The sequence below is a fragment of the Antechinus flavipes genome, chromosome 6 (assembly GCF_016432865.1).
Source record: "Antechinus flavipes isolate AdamAnt ecotype Samford, QLD, Australia chromosome 6, AdamAnt_v2, whole genome shotgun sequence".
NCBI lineage: Eukaryota > Metazoa > Chordata > Mammalia > Dasyuromorphia > Dasyuridae > Antechinus > Antechinus flavipes.
Window position 1 is genome coordinate 128,521,911 of NC_067403.1, and position 20,012 is coordinate 128,541,922.

Below are 20,012 nucleotides of genomic sequence, written 5' to 3' on the forward strand. Positions count from 1 at the left end.
GTTACTGCCTCTTCCCCTCCTCCTTTTTCCTCCACCCATGAAGGGTTAATTGAGGGAAGTAGGTCAGGGGATGTGGTATGACCTAATTTCTCCTGCTATGAAGTACCACACTCAGCATTGTACTTAACTCCCCCTCCTTTTCTGTCTTCTTTTTCCTTATTCTAGCACTTATCTAATTTTTTAAAGCCAGTTGTATTAAATTATATGTATTAAGTGTGTCTTTGGAAATTGAGTCAGATCCATTTTCATTGTAGAATTGATTGCTCTCCTAATTTCTACTCCTCTAGATCCAATTCTTTTTCCTGAGAGAACCAAGGAGACACATCTCCTGTACAGTACAGTTTCTAAAAGTTTAGTGATCTGCTCCCAAATTATAATCAAATCTTGATTTTTCATAAGTCTAACAATGTTCTCTACACATTTTCCTTTAATTGGAAAAGAAGGCTGTGTTCTAAACACCTGTCCCATTTTAGCTGAAGCACTAGTTTAGCCCTTTAACAAAGTTTCCTTGTTGTACTTATCCTAATTTCTGTGTCACAGATGAAGGTTCTTGGCCCCACATTCTGGTGCCAAAATGTAATGTTCTTCTCTAAAGTGTAATCTTCTCTGGGAGCAGGTTTCTTGGGGGGCTTCTGGAGGCAGCCTTTGTTTTAGTTCAATGTAATCACCCCAAATGCAGTCGGGAACTAAAAGTCCAAATCCTTTATTGTCTCCTTCAAAGTCTTATCTCCTTCACTTGGAGTTCAGCTAGTTTTTCTTAGAGGCCTTCTGTAGTCTTGGTTCTAAGAGCTTAAGCTTCCTTCTCTGCCTTGTGAATCTCCTTGACTGAAGTCTAGCTGAGGCTCAGAGCTTCTAGTGAGTGGGCTTCTGTCCTAGTGGGCTTGTCCTCTTTGGCCCTGAGAGCTCCTCCTTATATATGCTCTCTTAAAGGTGTGAATTTTGTGTAATTGTAGTAAGTACTAAGTACATGTAAATTAAAGAATCACTATCTCATCAATTCCACTGACTTGACACCTTGTAAGAATCCTAACACAGAGGCACATGAATTAAGGAAATAAGGTGTCCAATACGAGAAACAGAAAGAAAGTTGGTTTGACTAAAGTGCAGCACTCATTCAAGGGAATAATATGCAATATAGCTCAAAATTAGGATCAAGGTGTGAAAAGCTTTGAAGACCAGAGGAACAAATTTGATACCAGAAGTGATGAGGAATGAATGGAAAACAATGAATAAGAAAGTGACAAGAAAGTGACTCAGATCTGTGCTTTAGAAAAATTATTGTGGCAGGTCTATGGAGGATGGGTTAGAAAAGGAAGAGACTTAAAGGAGACCAATAAGGAAATTTTTGTTCCTAAAGTAGAATGGGAGATATATAAATATAGAAAAAGGGAATGATACAAGATGTGCACAAAGAAATGACCAGATTTGGCAAAAATCTGGATATTGTCCTATGCTGGTTTGTACTGTTCCTCTTGTTATGTAACAATTTCCTGGCATCCCTGGAAATTTCTTAAGGAAAGGGATTGTATCTCATGCTCCTTTTGATTCACAATGTCTATTTTAATCCTTACTCATGGTAGGCATACAATACATGTTCATTGGTGATGAATATAAACAGAAGTACATGTAAAATGTGTTGTTTACATGTTTTTTTTAACATGTAAAAAAAAAGGTCATAAATAAAGAAATTACTTATTTATAATCATCAGAAGTGATAGATGGAATACTGAACTCCAATTCAGGAAAATCACATTTCATTCCCATGTGATGTTTACTATCTGCATGACCCTATAAAAATCACTTAACTATGTTTTGTTTAGGCTATTCTCTAGGACTTATTACTAAGTCGGGAAAGTAGTTCCTATTCTATAAGTTTACCATGCTGTTGAAATCACTTATTTTTCTGTCACTGAGAGGTCCATCCTCCTTCTAGTCTTTCAAGTTAACCATCTTAGAAGTTCACAACTCTTCCTTCTCTATCCCTCTATCATCAGTTGCTTTTTTATTATTTTTATGTCTATAACACTTTTTATATTTATCATATTTTGTTCATTCATAGCTGCATGGAGTCCAAACCCTGAATATTTTGTCCTTGAAATACAATTGAAATGCAATAACTACCTAATGTCCCATTTCTCTCTTTTTTCTCTTTCCAATCTGTTGTTCAAATAATTAGTCAATTAACAACCCTAAAATTCAGGGAACACCCACACACACACTCAAAAACCTTCAGTGGATCTCTATATTTCCTCTAGCATAGGAATTCTTTTTGAATCATGGATCCATGGGGAAGTCCAGTAAAGCTTATGGACTCTGATTCAGAATGATATTTTAAATGTATAAAATAAAATAATAAAATTAAAAGGGAAACAAGTTATTTTGAAATACAGTTTTCTAAATATGTAAGGGAAAAAAGGCAAATAAACAAATTCATGGATTCTAGGTTAAGAACTACTACCTTGGAGAACTCCTGAGCCAGATTTTTAGAGTTATCCATTATCTGGCTCCCAATTATCTTTTCAAATTAATTTCAGAATATCCTTTATTATTCAGTTTCTTTTAGCCAAGCTAGTCTACTAATTAGTTTTTAATCTCAATTTTTCTGCATCTATAATTTTGTCAAGTCTGATCCTCAATGCTTGTATTCATTTGTATCTTCTCCTTTACCCCTTAGGATCATTATCTGTCTTAAATCTAACACATACACCATAGATATTTCTGAGATCCTAGGTTGTTATATACACACACTCTTATATTGTTTAATACTGATATCTCTTATTTGTTTACATGGATTATCTCAATAAAGCATAAGATCCTTGAAGACATTACAGTTTCATTGACTCAAATCAATTACAGGGCTAACTTGAAATCTATGGATTCTAAGGACTATAAGATTTTTAGGCTGTTGTCCTTCATCCTTGTAGAAGACCAAAATGCCATCACCAAGTTAGGCTCAATGCAGAGTGTGTCCAACTATGACTGATTGGACAAATATGAGCTTATAAAATATACCATAGGTTGGGTACAAATAATCCATATGAACATTTAAATTGAGATGGCTCTAAATTTCTTTTGAGCCACATTTATGATGGAGATGGCTCTAAATTTCTTTTGAGCTGTAAGTTTTGCTCATAGAGCTTAGCAGCTTCTTTGATGAGTACATCATGATAGACAGTCCTGTACCAGTGTTTCCCATGTCCAACAATCATACCAAAGTTCAGAGAGACCTTGATAGTGTCTTTATATCATTTCTTCTAACCTACTTGTGAGTGCCTGCCTTTTGTGAGATCTCTGTAAAAATCTGACTACAAGAGAGTACTCCTTAGAGTTCTATATGCACTCCAGCTTTAAAGGATGAGATTTTAAAATTTATTTTTCTGCTGTTTAGCTTTAATTTAGCTGCTATTCAAAGTCAAATGTAAAATTGCATTTAATTTGCATTGTCATTTAGTTTTTCCTATGTAATTGAAGTACATTAGCCACATACTTGAACAAAGTCATGGAGGATGTGATTGAGACCTTCAGGGAACTTTACCAAGGTAAAAGGTTTTTGAAGGCAGCTTTGTCTAACAAGATCTAGTTCATCAATTTCCCCATAATAAGCTTTCAACATCTTTTGATACTTCATGATTCCTCTGAGAAAAAACTTTTTTTTCAACTATAATTTCTATGTTGATGGTAGCCTTGCCTGAGACACATTTCAGGAAATATCCACTAAGAAAAGCAAATATAAACTGCACAGAACTGGATCTCTCAGTTAGCTGGAGCCCAAAACAACAAAAACTTTGTTAAATTCCTGTCAGTTGTTTTGGTGACACTGGTGCTTATGAGTAGTTCTGCTGCTTACAGTATACTTTGGTCAGAGGTTCCTTTGAGAATTGTACTCATCTCCTCTAGCTATTCAGAGAAAGGAAAATGTGATGCCATAAGGGGAAGGTAGCTCCCAAATGGTTCCTCAGAGGAAAGACTCTTTTCCTACCTCTTAGTAAATCTCAGTGGAGAACCATCTGTTTACAGAAAGCCCCCACCTACACACCACAGTGTCATAATAACTTGAACATTCAGCATGTTTTATTTTCAAAATGTTTGTTCCTCTCTTTTTTTAAAATTTCATTTTCACATCAAATGTGAAAAACTATGGGAAGTTTTAAATCATACTTCCTTTACCCCATCCCAATCCTCCATAAAATGATGATCAGAGGCCTTTCTACATATAGTCAGTCAAAGGGATGAGTCAGGATGAGAATGCCTCTGTCTGCATCTTTTGGATACAACTTTGATATTTCTGACCAATCTTTAATCAAATTTATAAGAAAGGAATTTTATATTATCACATAGGATTATAGGAGAGACCACTGTGCTCAAGTAAACCTGAGCATGTTTTTTTTTTCAGTCTTCCAATGCCAAAAGCACAATGAACTTGATGCTTCTCAGAGCTAGTCCATAAAAATGAAAGTAGTCTTATAAGAAACTCCTACACTTTTCAATATTAATTTTTGTTTGTACTTTCTCTTGATGATTTTTTTGTTTCATATCTATGAAAATGATTCAAAAGATATTATTTTTCATAATTTTTTTTCTTTGCAAAGATAAAGATAGGTAAATAAGATGCTCTACTACATTTTGAATTTTTGATACAGTATATTCTTATATAAGTTTAATTACTTTCTTCCTTTCCATTTTCTTGACTACTTCCTATTTTTAGTAACTATTTTTTTTTTTAGTGTCTTAGAATGAAGGTCAGTCCTATCTATATCTAAACCAAAGATATCTTTGTTAAAGAGAAGAGAAAGAATGGTATAGTGAGAAGTATGAAACTTGGCTCATACTTCCATGACTGCAGGCAGGTTATAACTTTTCTTTAGTTTCTTATTCTATAAAGTGAAGATATTTGACTAGATGACATCTATGATTCTTTAATTTCTGGAGCCTCTCTAACAAAAAGTTTATCATTCATCCTTTGTTTGAAGACTTCCAATGAGAGGGAATCCAATTTTTTAAATTAAAGCTTTTTATTTTTCAAAACATATGCGTGGACAATTCTTCAACATTAGTCCTTGCAAAACCCTGTGTTCCAACCTCCCCACCCCAATTACACCATGTCTTCCCCTCTAGGGGCAAGCAGTCCAATATATGTTAAACATGGTAGAAACATATGTTAAATCCAATATATGCATACATATTTGTACAATTATCGTGCCACATAAGAAAAAAAGAGAAGCAAAATAAAATGCAAGCAAACAACAACAAAAAGAGTGAAAATGCTATGTTATGAACATAGTCCTCTCTCTGGGTATAGATGGCTCTTCATCACTGAACAATTGGAATTGGTTTGAATCATCTCGTTGATGAAGAGAGGCACATACATCAGCATTGACTATGGTATAATCTTGTTGTTGCTGTGTATAATGATCTCCTGGTTCTGCTCATTTCACTTAGTGTCAGTTCATTCAAGTCTCTTCAGGTCTCTCTAAAATCATCCATTTCTTAGCCATTCTCCAATTGATGGGCATCCATTCAGTTGAGGGAATCCATTTTCTTTTGAAGTAGCCCATTCTATTTCTGAATCAATCTAAGTGTTAAGAAGTTGTATTTTCCTTTTAAAAATCTTTTCCCAACTTTTATCTGTTCTCAGTTCTACTTTATTGGGTCAAGTCAAACAAGTTTAAAATATCTTCCACATGATATATCTTAAGATACTTGAAAATAGCTATCATATTATCCCATAAGTCTCTTTTCAAGTGATTTTTGCGATTCAGAATATTTTTTTTCTCAAAAGGAGACTTCCTTAGTGCAGCAGAAATCTCATTAAATGTGTTGATATGGACTCAGAGATTTCCTTCAGAGCACTAGAGTAATTTCAGATACAGAACTACCTCACACATGCATCTACAAGTGAAACCCTTTCCATTTTGCAAGAAATCATTAATTAGATGGAAGGACTGATATACTTCAGGTGTGATTTTCCACTGATTTTGTCACATACTATTTTTACTTGTCTTGTGAAGGGAACAGTTGCAAAAACAGTTGTGAAGAGGAAAGCACTGAAGCCTACACGTTGGCTAGAGTGTCATAGTAGTGGGCAAGGTAAACTGCTTCCACATGGCACACCACTGGCTCCGGTAAAAAAAAAAAAAAAAAAAAAAAAAAAAAAAGCATATAACTGAACACTCTGTTCTGTCTCAAACATATGCGAAACTAGAACTTCAGTCAGAGTCCATTAAAAAGCTTCTTTATTCAAATAAACATATGTTTACTCTGTCCAGTGGAAAGGGCTGACTTCAAGAGATAGGATTAACATAACATCTTACTTCAATATTACTAGGAGTGAAAACCCAATTCATGTCTGTATCCTATTATTTAGGTTCTATGTTAGAATTAAATAAGGTACTCACAGGTTGCTCCAGTTAATAAAAGGACCATGTGAAAAAATATTCATTAACAATGTTCCAGCACTTTGTTTGGGTTGACATCTCTTTAAGAAAATGTCTGGGAGCATCCAGGTGGCACGGTAGATAGAGCACCAGCCCTGAAGTCAGGAGAACCTGAATTTAAATCTGGCATTAGACACTTAACACTTCCTAGCTTCCTAGCTGTGTGACCCTGGGCAAGTCACTTAACCCCAACTGCCTCAGCGACCCCCCCCAAAAAAAAAAAAAATGTGTGTGTGTGTGTGTGTGTGTGTGTGTGTCTGGTCAGAAGGACAGCACGTAGTGACTGATATGATATTGAAACAATTTCCAAGTGTGAAGGACCCTGACTTTCATACTGATGAGTCTTTTTGATCCCCTTAGGTGACTACAGAATCACATTAAGTATGGCCAAAGGCTATAGCAGTAGACTTGGGTACAGCAAGATTTAGTTCTGTAGGTTAATCAAGTCTTAGGGACAGGTTAGGGGAAAATTAGTCTCATTTATGTTTTATGAAGATGGAAGAAATCCAGTTTAATTTTGATTCTTTCAAAACCATTATGTTGACTGATGGTTATGACATTTGGAACAAAATATACAAAGACCAGATTCCCATGTCATTCTTTGACATGTGACATTCACTATATATCTATGAATCAATCTAATAGAATCCATGTTACTATATACTACTACCAAAAATCTAAATCAAAATATCTGTTCCATAGAGGTATGATTAGAATTTATGTCTATAAATTATCATATCTTTAAATGCATAATATACTTATAAGGTATTTATCCCCTGTATCCCCAACATTTTTTAAAGGGCTAATGTTGCAGAATTATCTATGCATATGTTTTGAAAAATAAAAAGCTTTAATAAAAAAAGCCTACTTTCACTAAATAACTGAATTCCTTTAATGACTTCCCATAAAAGCAAAGACCTATCCCTTCAATGCTATGATTCTATCATTGTTGTCAACAGTTTACTAACAAATTGCAGCAAAAAATATCCTACTTCCTCCAAAGTATTAAAAGTGATCCTCATATAAACTGGAAATAGAAAAGTGAATGGCATTAGAAGGTCTGAATAAGCTATGCATATACCCTGCTATGAACTTTAGAGCACAAGGATGAAAAATGTCATTAAGGAATGTTATGATAAGAAAAGAATGTGAGCAGGATATGTGGTAAAGATGAGACATAACAGATAGCTGGAATGTCAGCTGGTAACCTCTTAACATCAGGCAAAATCAAAGAATGTGAAATCTCATGGGTGAATTTATGGGAAGAAAATGGACAAAAGTAGCACAGAACAGGCTGGCAAGAATGGATTGCAATGTCACTCTTGAATGGAACTCTAAAAACAGTGAATCTCATTGTTTTGATTTAAAAAAACCAACATTATCTTCATTTCTAAATATATGTCCTCTGTTCAAAGTAAAGAGGTTTCTTATTTTCCTGATCATTTAGTTTTGCTTTCCCAAATTAGGGGAAACACAGATGACAGAGAAAGAGTATAAAAAAAATAATTAAAGATAATTAAGCTTGTAAATAATACTTCTTAAAAAAAAAAAAAAAGGTAAAGGCGATTGGAAAATTTAACAGAAGACTTCAGGGTGACTTGAAAATGATGATCTTACATGACCAAGATTAGAATCTGACTTAAAGATTGTGATCCTAAAATTTTTCCAATAAAGAAGATTTTTTTTACCATGATGGAAAATGGCTAATTTGACTACTAATTTGACTATATATCAGACAACATGAGGAAAATTTCTGAATCTCATCACTTTGTTCCAATATTTTAGTAAGATCTAATTAGGATATATAATTTGAATTCAGAATTAGAAATTAAGCATGTCATTCTCCAAATTTTAAATAAATGGCTAAAGGATATGAACAGACAATTCTCAGACAAAGAAATTGAAACTATTTCTAGCCATATGAAAAGATGCTCCAAGTCATTATTGATCAGAGAAATGCAAATTAAGATATCTCTGAGATACCACTACACACTTGTCAGATTGGCTAGAATGACAGAGAAAGATAATGCGGAATGTTGGAGGGGATGTGGGAAAACAGGGACACTAATACATTGTTGGTGGAATTGTGAATACATCCAGCCATTCTGAAGAGCAATTTGGAACTATGCTCAAAAAGTTATCAAACTGTGCATACCCTTTGATCCAGCAGTGTTTCTTCTATAAGCCCAATGGCTTATATCCCAAAGAAATCTTAAAGAAGAGAAAGGGACCAGTATGTGCAAGAATGTTTATGGCAGGTCTCTTTGTAGTGGCCAGAAAGTGGAAACTGAGTGGATGCCTATCAATTGGAGAATGGCTGAATAAATTGTGATATATGAATATTATGGAATATTATTGTAAGGTAAGAAATGACCAGCAGGATGATTTTAGAAAGGCCTGGAGAGACTTACATGAACTATATGCTGAGTGAAATGAGCAGGAACAGGAAATCATTATATACTTCAACAACAATCCTATATGATGATCAATTCTGATGGATGTGGACATCTCCAGCAATGAGATAAACCAAATCAGTTCCAATAGAGCAGTAATAAATTGAACCAGCTACATCCAGCAAAAAAACTTTGGGAGATGACTATGATCCATCACATAGTCCCAATCCCTATATTTTTGTCCGCCTACATTTTTTATTTCCTTCACAGGCTAATAGTACACTATTTCAAAATCTGATTCTTTTTATACAGCAAAATAACTGTTTGGACATGTATACTTATATTGTATTTAATTTATACTTTAACATATTTAACATGTATTGGTCAACCTGCCATCTGGGAGAGGGGATGGGGGGAAGGAGGGGAAAAATTGGAAAAAAAAGATTTGGCAGTTGTCAATGCTGTAAAATTGTCCTTGACAATTTTTTACTTTATTCCCAATTGCAAAAACTTCTTGCATACAGGTACGTAAATTAAATTTTACAGAAAAAAAAAAAAAAAACCAATTCTATGTTGTTTCATTCCATTCATTAACACAAGAAGAAATACTTGGAAGTAAATTTTCTTGGTGAAAAAAAAAATTAAAGAGAATGATGAGTTTTGATTAAATATATTTTAGTGCTCTAGACTTTAGAAAATAGTTTGAGAAACATTTTACAGAATCTAATATTTTAATTGCTAATCTTTATAAAAATTAAGTCTCTTAAAAAGCCCTCTACTAATCATCATTTCGTATTGATGAATTCATTTCAATAAGCATTATTAAACACTTACTATATGCAAAACACTGTGTAAAAACAAACAAAAAATCCTTAAGTCTAATTATAAGTAATGCGAAGTAACATAATTTTTTACTTGTTAAAATAATATTTACTTTTTTCATATTACTATTGGAATATAACATGAAGTTGAACATAAAAGACAGGGCTATTGGCTTTGGCCTGTTTTTTCACAGCAAGAAAAATGTTACCACAGACATCCTCAGAAAATGATGTTGAATTATGTGCCTACTGTTTCCATTTGTCAACAACAGATAACTTATATATTGCTTTAAATTTTTCTAAATGCTTTAAAAAGATTACCTCATTTTCACAACAAACTTATGAAACAAGAGTTAATAGTATCTTCATTTTACAAACTATGAAATGGAGCCAGAGAGAGTAACCATCTTGCTCAGCCACAATGACAGGAATATCAATCCTCAATTTCAGAAATATCTATTATAAGATATTGAAAAGCATCTTTTTATGTTGAATTTCCTTCTAAGTCTATAATGAAATTCCTAAAAGCAAATTAAAACTTCAGATCTTTATTTTTAACATTTATCTGTTTAAAATATTCAAATTAACCTGATCTTAAAGCAAATTTCTGAATAAATACAATTGTAAATGTTTTTCACTCATTTTTCCTATCTTCTAAAACAGTAAGTTTTTTTCTAACCACAATGGGGAAAAAAGGTCATTACTTTCTCTGGAACATAGAATTTGGAAGATTTTCCAATTTAAGGACCAAGATGCTATGTATTTTAAAGAATATCAGCATGTTCTTTTGAGTTAAGACTTATATAAACAAGTTGAACAAAGTACTTATCCATAGGCATGCAAAAAATAATAGAAAATATATTTGAGATCTAATTTGAAGTCTAGATAATAAGGAATTAAATTTTTCATATATTCCTAATTGCCAATTTACTTCCTTTCCTACCAAAAAAGCTCTAAGTGTATGAAAATATATGAAGTATTAATAAAGAAAAAGCAGTTGAACTGTGAAAGCAAAAGACTAGCATTCGCTCTCAATAATCCTAACAAAGTTATCAGCACTCTAAGATTACATGTGTTGTAGGTAACCCTGTTGCAGAGCAGCTATAAGCTACCCCAAATCTTAGAGAGCACCCAAAAGCTAGGAAATGATGATTCACATCATAAAACAAAATGATTGCTGTGCCCACAAAAACACCATCTAAATCCTTCACCATTTGGGAGAATTTGCCTATGCCAAAGAATATGTGGCTTTCACAGGGTCACAAGACTCCACAGAAAGAGATAAATATTTGAAGTGACTGAACACTTATAGAGAAACAAAGAAATACATGAATTATTTCACACACATGCACAAAAATTCCAAAATTATAGCTCATGTTTACTATAACTATTGAGAACTCAAAAGGACACTAATAGGATTTTTATCAAGTTTCCACTAAAATCAACATCAAGTAGAAACTTTTGGAAAAAGAATAAATATCTTAAATATTACTAGAAAAAAGAAATAATCATTATTTTAGGCCCTGGCCATCTCCAGCTCCTTGTCATGTTGGGCCCTGGATAGCTGGTCATACACCCCTCCCCCACTTTTTAATTTGTGCAATTAGACTTGGGAAAGTTGAGTTTTAGAAGAAAACTTTAAACCTTGAGACTCCAACTTCCCTTCACAATGAAGGATAGAAAAGAAAAAGTATCCAGGTGCTTGCCTTTCTGACTTCATCCTTGTCCAAAAACTACCCTAGGAATAGAATTATTGTCAAGGACAAAGACACCAGTTATGTTATCTAGCCTTCCTTCTTTGTCTGACAGGGCCTGAGTCACAAGCTTCAGGTTGTTAATGCTAAGTTAACTCCTCTCTCTTTGCTCTCTTTGAAGTAAAGATAACAACGGCTGCAAAAGTTAATTGCATTCTTGGTTTCTGTATTCTGCTCGCAAATTTTATATAAACTCTGTGCCTCAGTTTCTCTATACCAAATGCTTTGGAAGCATATTCCCATTTTGGTCATTTAGCTTAAGCTACTCCACATTAAAAATTAAAATTTCTACTTGCCTCAGTTTCTCTAGTATTATATTATATGAAATAATACAACTTGATTAAAACAAGTAACCAAACTCCTTATAAGGCACATTTTTGTCTAATATCTGGTTGAATTCATTATATATATTTCATTCAATCCCTTCCATGAAAAACCATGAATTTTAGTGAAGAAATTTGAATCCATACCTGAGATTGTGCATTGATATTAGCTCCTTCCTTAACCAGAACTTTGACAACTTCAGCTTGTCCAGCCAATGATGCAATGTGTAGAGCTGTATTTCCCTTCTGTTTGGGAAAGCAAAAAGTAGAAACAAACCAAAAACAAAAAAAACAAAAAACACAGAAAAGATTACAATAATTTCCAATATTTTCTTTGTTGTAAAAATCTTAGATTTTTTCTCAGAAATTCCTCAGAATGCTTATAAGTTTTTATTACAAAACAATAAAATATGACTTAACGAGATGTTTCACATAAGGCAAGATCCATCCCCATCCCTGCCCCGCCATGTTGTAAACTTGAAAAAAGACAAAGGTGTCCTGGAACCAATTTCAATTAAGTGAAGCTGATTATTAAATTTTCATTGTAAGCATTTATACAAAAATCAGCAATCACTATAAATCCCTGTTTGATTTATTTCATCAATTGTCTAGAATTTTAAAAGTATTAATAATACAGATTAAACTTTAACAATGTGTGTATACATTCTCATCTACCCTCAAGAATTTGGTCTTTAAATGCTCATAAGCATAATCTTGTATTGCTTTTTAAGCACTGCTTACAGTCAACAGAATATAGAAGAAAATTCAGGGAATAATGAATGCAGAAAAGACAGATTTCAATATTGTGATCAGTAAAACTTGAAGCTATAAGTTATAGAACCTACAGGTGCAAATGAAAAGTGATTCTAACTGAGCAAAAGAATATTATAGAAGCAGAAATCAGAGAAAGTACCTAGCAGATCACCTAGTTTGGTGAGACACCATACCTTGAAAAGTTTAAGTTAAAAAGCAAGTATAAAAAGCAACTATGGGTTAACTCAGTTTAGGAGTGGAAGCATCTATTCAAGAAAGAAGCTCTGTTCTACATGGGATTTTTATAGATATTTTCTGAGACAGAAGAGGTATAACAAAAATTAAAGTTCTAGAGTTACCCTGGACATATGAGTTTTTCCCACTCACTTGCTTCCTTTGCAGGTTTCTTTAAGAATATGCTCACTCTTCCCAAAAGATATAACAATACACCAGTACATTGGTGATAAATATAACCTAGGTCTCCTTGTATGGACTATTCTTCACCATATTATTCTATTTTCTTTAATTCATCATTTATTTCATTATTACAAAATTTGAGATCTAAAAATCTAATTATTTTGAGTGGCTAGTTTTATGTAAATAAAAGTATAACAGTAGGGACTTGAGAACTGAAGCAATGAGGAGGGGTAATGCGTTCCCTCACAACATCTCTTAGGGTTCTAAGAGATTTCAGTTGTAACCATATGGCTATTATCCTTTTCTTGGAATCTAGACCTGACTATATGAGGCTAGGCTGGATTGAATGAACTAGCCCATGAAGTGAGTAGGTGTGTACATATTCTTTTTTTTATTATTATAGTTTTTTATTTACAAGTTATATGTATGGGTAATTTTTCAGCATTGACAATTGCAAAATCTTTTGTTCCAATTTTTCCCCTCCTTTCCTCCACCCCTCCCCCAGATGGCAGATAGACCAATACATGTTAAATACATTATGTGTATACATATCCATACAGTTATTTTGCTGCACAAGAAGAATTGGACTTTGAAATAATTGTACATATTCTTGTGAGAGGTTTGTGTAACTATTATGTGAGTGGTCACCCCAAATAGCATGCTATGTTTACATTTTAAGGGAAGCAATATTGTATTCATTCATTTACACAACAGAATTTATTTAGAGCCTATTGTGTGCCAGACACTGTTCCAGGCATGGGGATACAGAATCTATTCTATATCATCACAATTTAATTGTATTCCTGCTGACCTAAAGCAATACTTTAGCCTCAAATGGTTGGCATTTTATTGGAACAAACAAAATGCATTTATAGGTAAATAAACACAAAGTAAATAAATATAAGGGAGGGCACTAAGAGTTTAAAGGATCAGGAAAGGCCCCTTATGATATTTAAGCTGATCTGTGAGGGAAACCAGAGATGTTAAGATGTAAAGATGAGAAAGAAAGGAATTCCAGGAACCAGTGTGGGTTGAGGGACATCGTCATACAAAAACTTGGAGAGATGATATGGAATGTTGTATTGAGGAGTTTTCCTGGGTCACATCATCAAAACTGTCATCAACTCTCTCCTCTCCCCATAAATTCCCACATTCATAAAGTATCAAGTGTTGTCAATTATATCTACACACCATGTCTCACACTGATTTTCTCTCCATTATATATATATTTGTATATTGTATCAATATACCATCATATTTCATGCCTTCATCACAATTCACTTGAACTACTGCAATAGCTTCTAAATTATTCTTCCTGTGCTCAATATCTCCCTTCCAAACTATCTTCTACACTGCTGCCAAATTGATATCCCTAATGGACAGGTTTAACTATGTTTCTCTCTATTCAGTAAACTTCAGTGATTCCCCCTCCCCATTATCTCTAAAATAAAATAAAAATGTTCTCATGTTTGACATTCAAAATACTAGACAACCTGTTTCCAATCAATAGCTCTATACCAGTGGTTCTCAGAGCTTGGTTAGGGGAACCTGTTGCTATCTCCAAGATCTGTTGAAGGGCTCTACAAGGTCAAAAATATTGTAATCATAATACTAAAAGGCTTTACTTTTTAATATGATAAATATCTATTGCTATAAACTACATAAACAAAAATTGTTTGAAAGAGTCTTCAATAAATTTCAAGAGTTATGAAGCCTTAAAACCAAAAAGAAAATTTGAAAACCACAATTATAAATTAATTTCACATTACTTTCCTTCATGTATTTTACATTCCAGATAAAGTGGTCTATTAGATCCCCCTCAAAACCTCCACATGATGTTCCCTTTCCTACCTTCTGCCTCTCAAGACAATTTTACACATCTTGTATTCCATAATAGTTTCTCTCTCATCACCTTTACCTCTTACAATCTCTAGCTTCCTGCAAGGGAATATTCCACATCATATTCCACTTATAATGTGTTTTTCTGATCTTGCTAATTAGGCTCTCTCTAACATCTGAAATCAACTAATCTAAAATTAACAAAATTTCCTTTGTCAATGTAAAGTTGTGTCTCCAAGCTCTCTGAGACCTTAGGTTGATTGTAATTATAGAAGAATCAAGAACACTAGTTAACTGGGAAAGAAATCAATGGAAGGGGAGGGTGAAAAGGGAACTTTCCCATAGTTAGAAGAAAGAATAAAAGAGACTGAATTTTGAGAAACTGTAATTCAAAACTTTAGAACTATTTGGTAATAAATGGGAAACAGACTTTGGAGAAAATGTACAGAGTTCTATTTTGGAAATGTTGAGTAATAGGCATTTGGTAATATGGACAAGAAGAGGAAACTCAAGAAAGAGATGATGTCTAGATATATACATGTGGGAACCATTGTCTTAGAGATAACCATTCACTATATAAAGGTGAGAAGATCACTGGGAGAAGATGCATCATTTATGCTATGTGCTTTTAAAGCTCTTATTATTTTGAGGTATTTAAAAATATTTTGTAAACAGCACTCCACAAAGATAGGAAATTGTTATTAATTTATTGTCATGCCTTATAGTGATAGGGAGTGAACTGCACACCTACTCTTAGTCTATATATGAGAGCTCTTTTCATTAGAATAAAAAGCATTTTTCTTTCTTTTTTTTTTTTTTTAATGAAAATGTAAATGAAATGAAAAAGCTTGGGAAAGCAAGAAGGATTTTGGCTTCCATTAACAATTAGTACTCTATATCAAAAGAAACAATGAAACACCCTTAAAAAAGGATGTTAATAGCTTCTGTGAATTCTGACAGCATGTCAATATGGACCAAAATTCAGCTGTCAACCATTCCTACCCCTCCATATAAGGAAAGTATTTACTTTAAAACTAAATGTATAGATGAATGATACCAAAGATCTTTCCTTCTACTCCATAAATGAAATGTATATGGAAGGAATCATTCAACTCCTTTATAGTATAATGAAATAGGTTTCATTCTCAGTATTGCTTAGTTTGGATTCCAGATGTTCCAGCAATGCAATGAATAAGGTTGCCATAAAATTTGAGATATGAGTTCAATAGCTCCTTCCCTGAATAAAATAAGTTCCATATGCATGAGCACATTACCTTAGTGGCAGAATCTACCGCTGATCCTCTTTCCAATAACTCCTGGACCAGTCCCACATGACCTTCCTTGGCTGCAAGGTGCAAGGCATTGAGTCCATTCTGGGAACAGAAATACAACAGGAGCCAAAAATAAAATATCTGTCAAGACAACTCTGTGATCTAATCACTAACCAGTATAGACTGAAAAAGATGGCAAAAAATCCAGAAGGAATTGGAACAAAAAAACCCTTCTATTATTATTATTGCATAATGATGGTTCATCACATTTTCATTGGGGGAAAAAAAAACAGTTTTGTGGCAAGGAAAAGAGAATTAAAGGTCTTGAATACTATTTAAATAAATAACTTTTAGCTGATGAAGCTCTTTTCTAAAAAATAACAAGTGATTTTAAAGACATAGGATAACTGGTGATCAGATGCCTCTTAGTGGAAACTCTTGTTTCTAAGAAAGACTTATGTGACAATACTTTTGTAAGAGGTTTTCCGTCCCATCTCCCAACATTTCAAGCTCATCTCATATTCTTTTTATTAACATTGTAACATCTAGTTCATATCTATATATGTCCTCAACATTTAAAACTCTCATCATGATTTTTGTATAAAAAGATTCTATTTTAAATACTATAGAATATGAATACCATTTATAATAGTAACATAAAGCAAAGCAAGTTCAATTAAGTTTCAAAAATTAAACCATGCCAGGAGGATTGGCCAATGGAAATTGGAATGCTTAGCTAGGAATGAGACTTAGTGAGGGCATATTTCTATGACTGTCTAATAGAAGAGAAACAAGAGTTGTTTTGCATAGGCTCTAAGATGGCTAATGGGGCAGTTGGGAGAAGAGAAGTAGGGAGAGCCAGATTTCTTCTTGATTTAAGGAAAAAGCTGTCCCAAAGTGACAGAGACTGCTTTAGGAGACAGTTCATTCTTCATCTCTGACTGTCTTAAAGTGAAAAAAAGAATGATCATTTGTTGGGAGAAACTAAACAGATAATTTTTTGACTTCAGATGCTAGCAATGGGACTTTAGGCAAATCTCTATAAATCTCTCTAGATATCAATTTCTTCATCTGAAAAAAGGGAGTTAGATTTGGTACCATATAAGGTCCCTTTCAATTCTAAATCTATGATCCTATTTACAAATAAATGTACAGTACTAGGGGAGGTCAGGATGAGATTGGGAAAAAAAAAATGAACTGTCAAATTAACTAGTTTGGCCCTAGCATAGATTATCTAAAGTAGAATGCCATGAAATAAGGTTGGATAAGTTTAACCTAGACTATAGAGGACTTTAAACATTAAACTATATCTATTTAGAAGACACTGCAGGCCTTGAATCAGTCATTTGCCTTCTCCAGGCTTCAATTTCCTCATCTGCAAATAATGGGACTGAACTAGATGATTTTAAGATTCATTCCCATGTTAAAGTGATGCTCTAGAATTACTGAAGACTAAAGTATAGCAATAATAGGATGGGACGCATGTATTATGATTGTTACTCTAGGAGAGAAAGGAAGAGATTAAAGATGTACAGAGACTAGTAAACTGCTATTAAACTTAATAGATGAGAGATAATGAGGGTCAAAATAGTCAGACAGGTGCAAAAAATACATTAGAATTTTTATAGCATTTCTTTTAAAACAATGAATAGAGAATATACCAATTTATTGAACTATATGCCCAATAACATATTTGAGATGAATAATTAATAGATTTTAATGAAAACAGAGGGTTACATTGTTTCTACTAAGAATTAAAAGAACTAAAGAGTATCTACATTAGTGAAATTTCACATCAATTCAAATATTAGTAATGAGTTACTTATTTAAAAATCTACATTTTGGGGCAGCTAGATAGCACAGTAGATAGAATACCATTTCAAATCGGGCTTCAGACTCTTAACACATTCTAGCTTGTGACCCTGGGCAAAACACTTAACCCTAATTGCCTTAATCCCCCCCCAAAAAAATAAATTTGCATTTTCCTCCCAATCAAAATAAGATTTTGCTTTTATTCAGTCATTTCATTTGTATCCAGCTCTTTGTGATCCTATTTGAGATTTTCTTGGCAAAGACAGTAGAGTGGTTTGCCATCTCTTTCTCCATCTCATTTTAAGGATGAAGAAACTAAGGCACAAAGGAAAAAGTGACTTGGATTCCAGGGGTGGAGCCAAAATAGCAGAATAAAGTCAGAAAGCTGCTCAAGCTCTCCCAGTTTCCTTCAAAAACCAGATGAAACCAAGCCTCTGAACAGAGTCTGATGGAACGAAATCATTCTCTAACTACTGAAAAAAACTTCAAGAAAGGTCAGTCTGTATGGGGTGAAAAGGGTATTCAGCCCAGATCAGATAGACTCTTGGAAAGCCTGTGAGAACAGATCATCAGTTAAGACCCTCAGTCCTGGCTCAGTGAAGGAACAAATCAGTGGGGCAGTATCCAGTCCCAATTCAGAAGGCAAACTCTGGGAAACCAGGCTGTTTCCTAAGGAAAAAAAAAATCAAAACCAAAACAAAACTAGGCAAAGTTATCTCCTATAAACAAAGGACAAAGGGCCCCTGTGCTCAAAGCCAAGGCTTAGAGATGCACAGGAAGCTTGGGAAAGCACCCCTTTTACCTCAGGAGTAGAGCTCCATCTTAAGAGTAAAAAAGAGGAAATACCAAAAGAAAAGGAAAGAAAATGAGCAAGAAACAAAAAAGAACCTTACCATAGAAAACTGCTGTGGTGACAGGATAGACCAAAACAAAAACTCACAGTAGGACAGAATGTTCACAGAAGAAATCTCAAAGAATGGTATAAATTGGTCTCAAGCCCAAAGAGTCTGTTTGTAAATGATCATAAAAAATTTCAAAAGGGAAATGAGAGACATAAAAGAAAAAATGAGAAAATAAATGAGAGATACTCATGAGAGAGTCAACAGTTTGGAAAAGGAAAGAAAAAAACTGTCTGAAGAAAACAACTCCTTAAAAAGAAGAATAAACCAAATGGAAAAGGAGATACAAAAGATAACTGAAGCAAGTCGCATAGCAAAAACTAGAAGAAGGCAAATGAAAGCTAATGACTTTATGAGACAGTACAAATCAGTCAAGCAAACCAAAAAGAATGAAAAGATGAATGAAAATGTGAAATATTTCTTTGGCAAAACAGAAAACAGATCCAAAAGAGACAATTTAAACATTATTGACCTACCTGAAGGCCATGATCAAAAAAAGAGCCTGGAAAGCATTCTACAAGAGATCATTAAGGAAATTGTCCCAATGTTCTAGAAACAAAGGAAGGAATACTCATTAAAAGAATCCATTGATTGCTTCTGGAAAGCGATCCCATAAGGAAAATCCCAAGGAACATTGTGACAAAACTCCAAAACTATAATCTTAAGGGAAAATAAACTTCAAGCTGCCAGACAAAAACAATTCAAATATTAAGAACCAAACAGTCAGGATTATCTAGGATCTAGCAACTTCTACATTAAAGGATTGGAGGGCCTGGAATGCCATATTCCAGAAGACAAAGGACTTGGGGTTACAACCAAGAATTAACTATCCGGAGAGATTCAGCCTTATCTTTCAGGGGAAGAGATGGAGTTTCAATGAAGTAAGAGACTTTCAATAATTTCTATCGGAAAAAACAAAACAAAACAAAACAAAACAGAACTAAACAGAAAATTTAATTTATAAATATAGGACTCAAGAGAACCATTAAAAAATAAACAGGGGAAATATACACACACACACACACACACACACATATATATATATATATATATATTTAAAGGTTAAACTGTTTACATCCCTAGATGGGAAAACAATATATGTAACTTTTGAGAACTGTATCTGACACTAGAGTAGACAAAGGGGGGCGGGCATCAAATGTACTGAGGATGTGATTGTGAATGGACTCTGATGTGATCACACAAAAGAAAAAGGTCTGTACTGGAAAAAAGAGGAAAAGGAAGGTATAATGGGACAATTATTTTACAGCAAGAGGCTCAAAAGACCTATTGCAATTG

At 33.7% G+C, this 20,012-nt stretch overlaps 1 protein-coding gene across 1 annotated transcript in view; it reads right to left on the reverse strand.

Moving 5' to 3' along the window:
• Positions 1 to 20,012, reverse strand: part of ANK2 (ankyrin 2) — a 381,624-nt gene that overhangs the window by 215,085 nt on the left and 146,527 nt on the right. Inside the window, exons 3-4 of the mRNA XM_051967124.1 lie at positions 16,009 to 16,107; positions 11,873 to 11,971 (exon numbers count right to left, since the gene is read on the reverse strand). Of these exons, the coding sequence (XP_051823084.1) occupies positions 11,873 to 11,971; positions 16,009 to 16,107 (198 nt within the window). The remainder of the gene's footprint in view (positions 1 to 11,872; positions 11,972 to 16,008; positions 16,108 to 20,012) is intronic.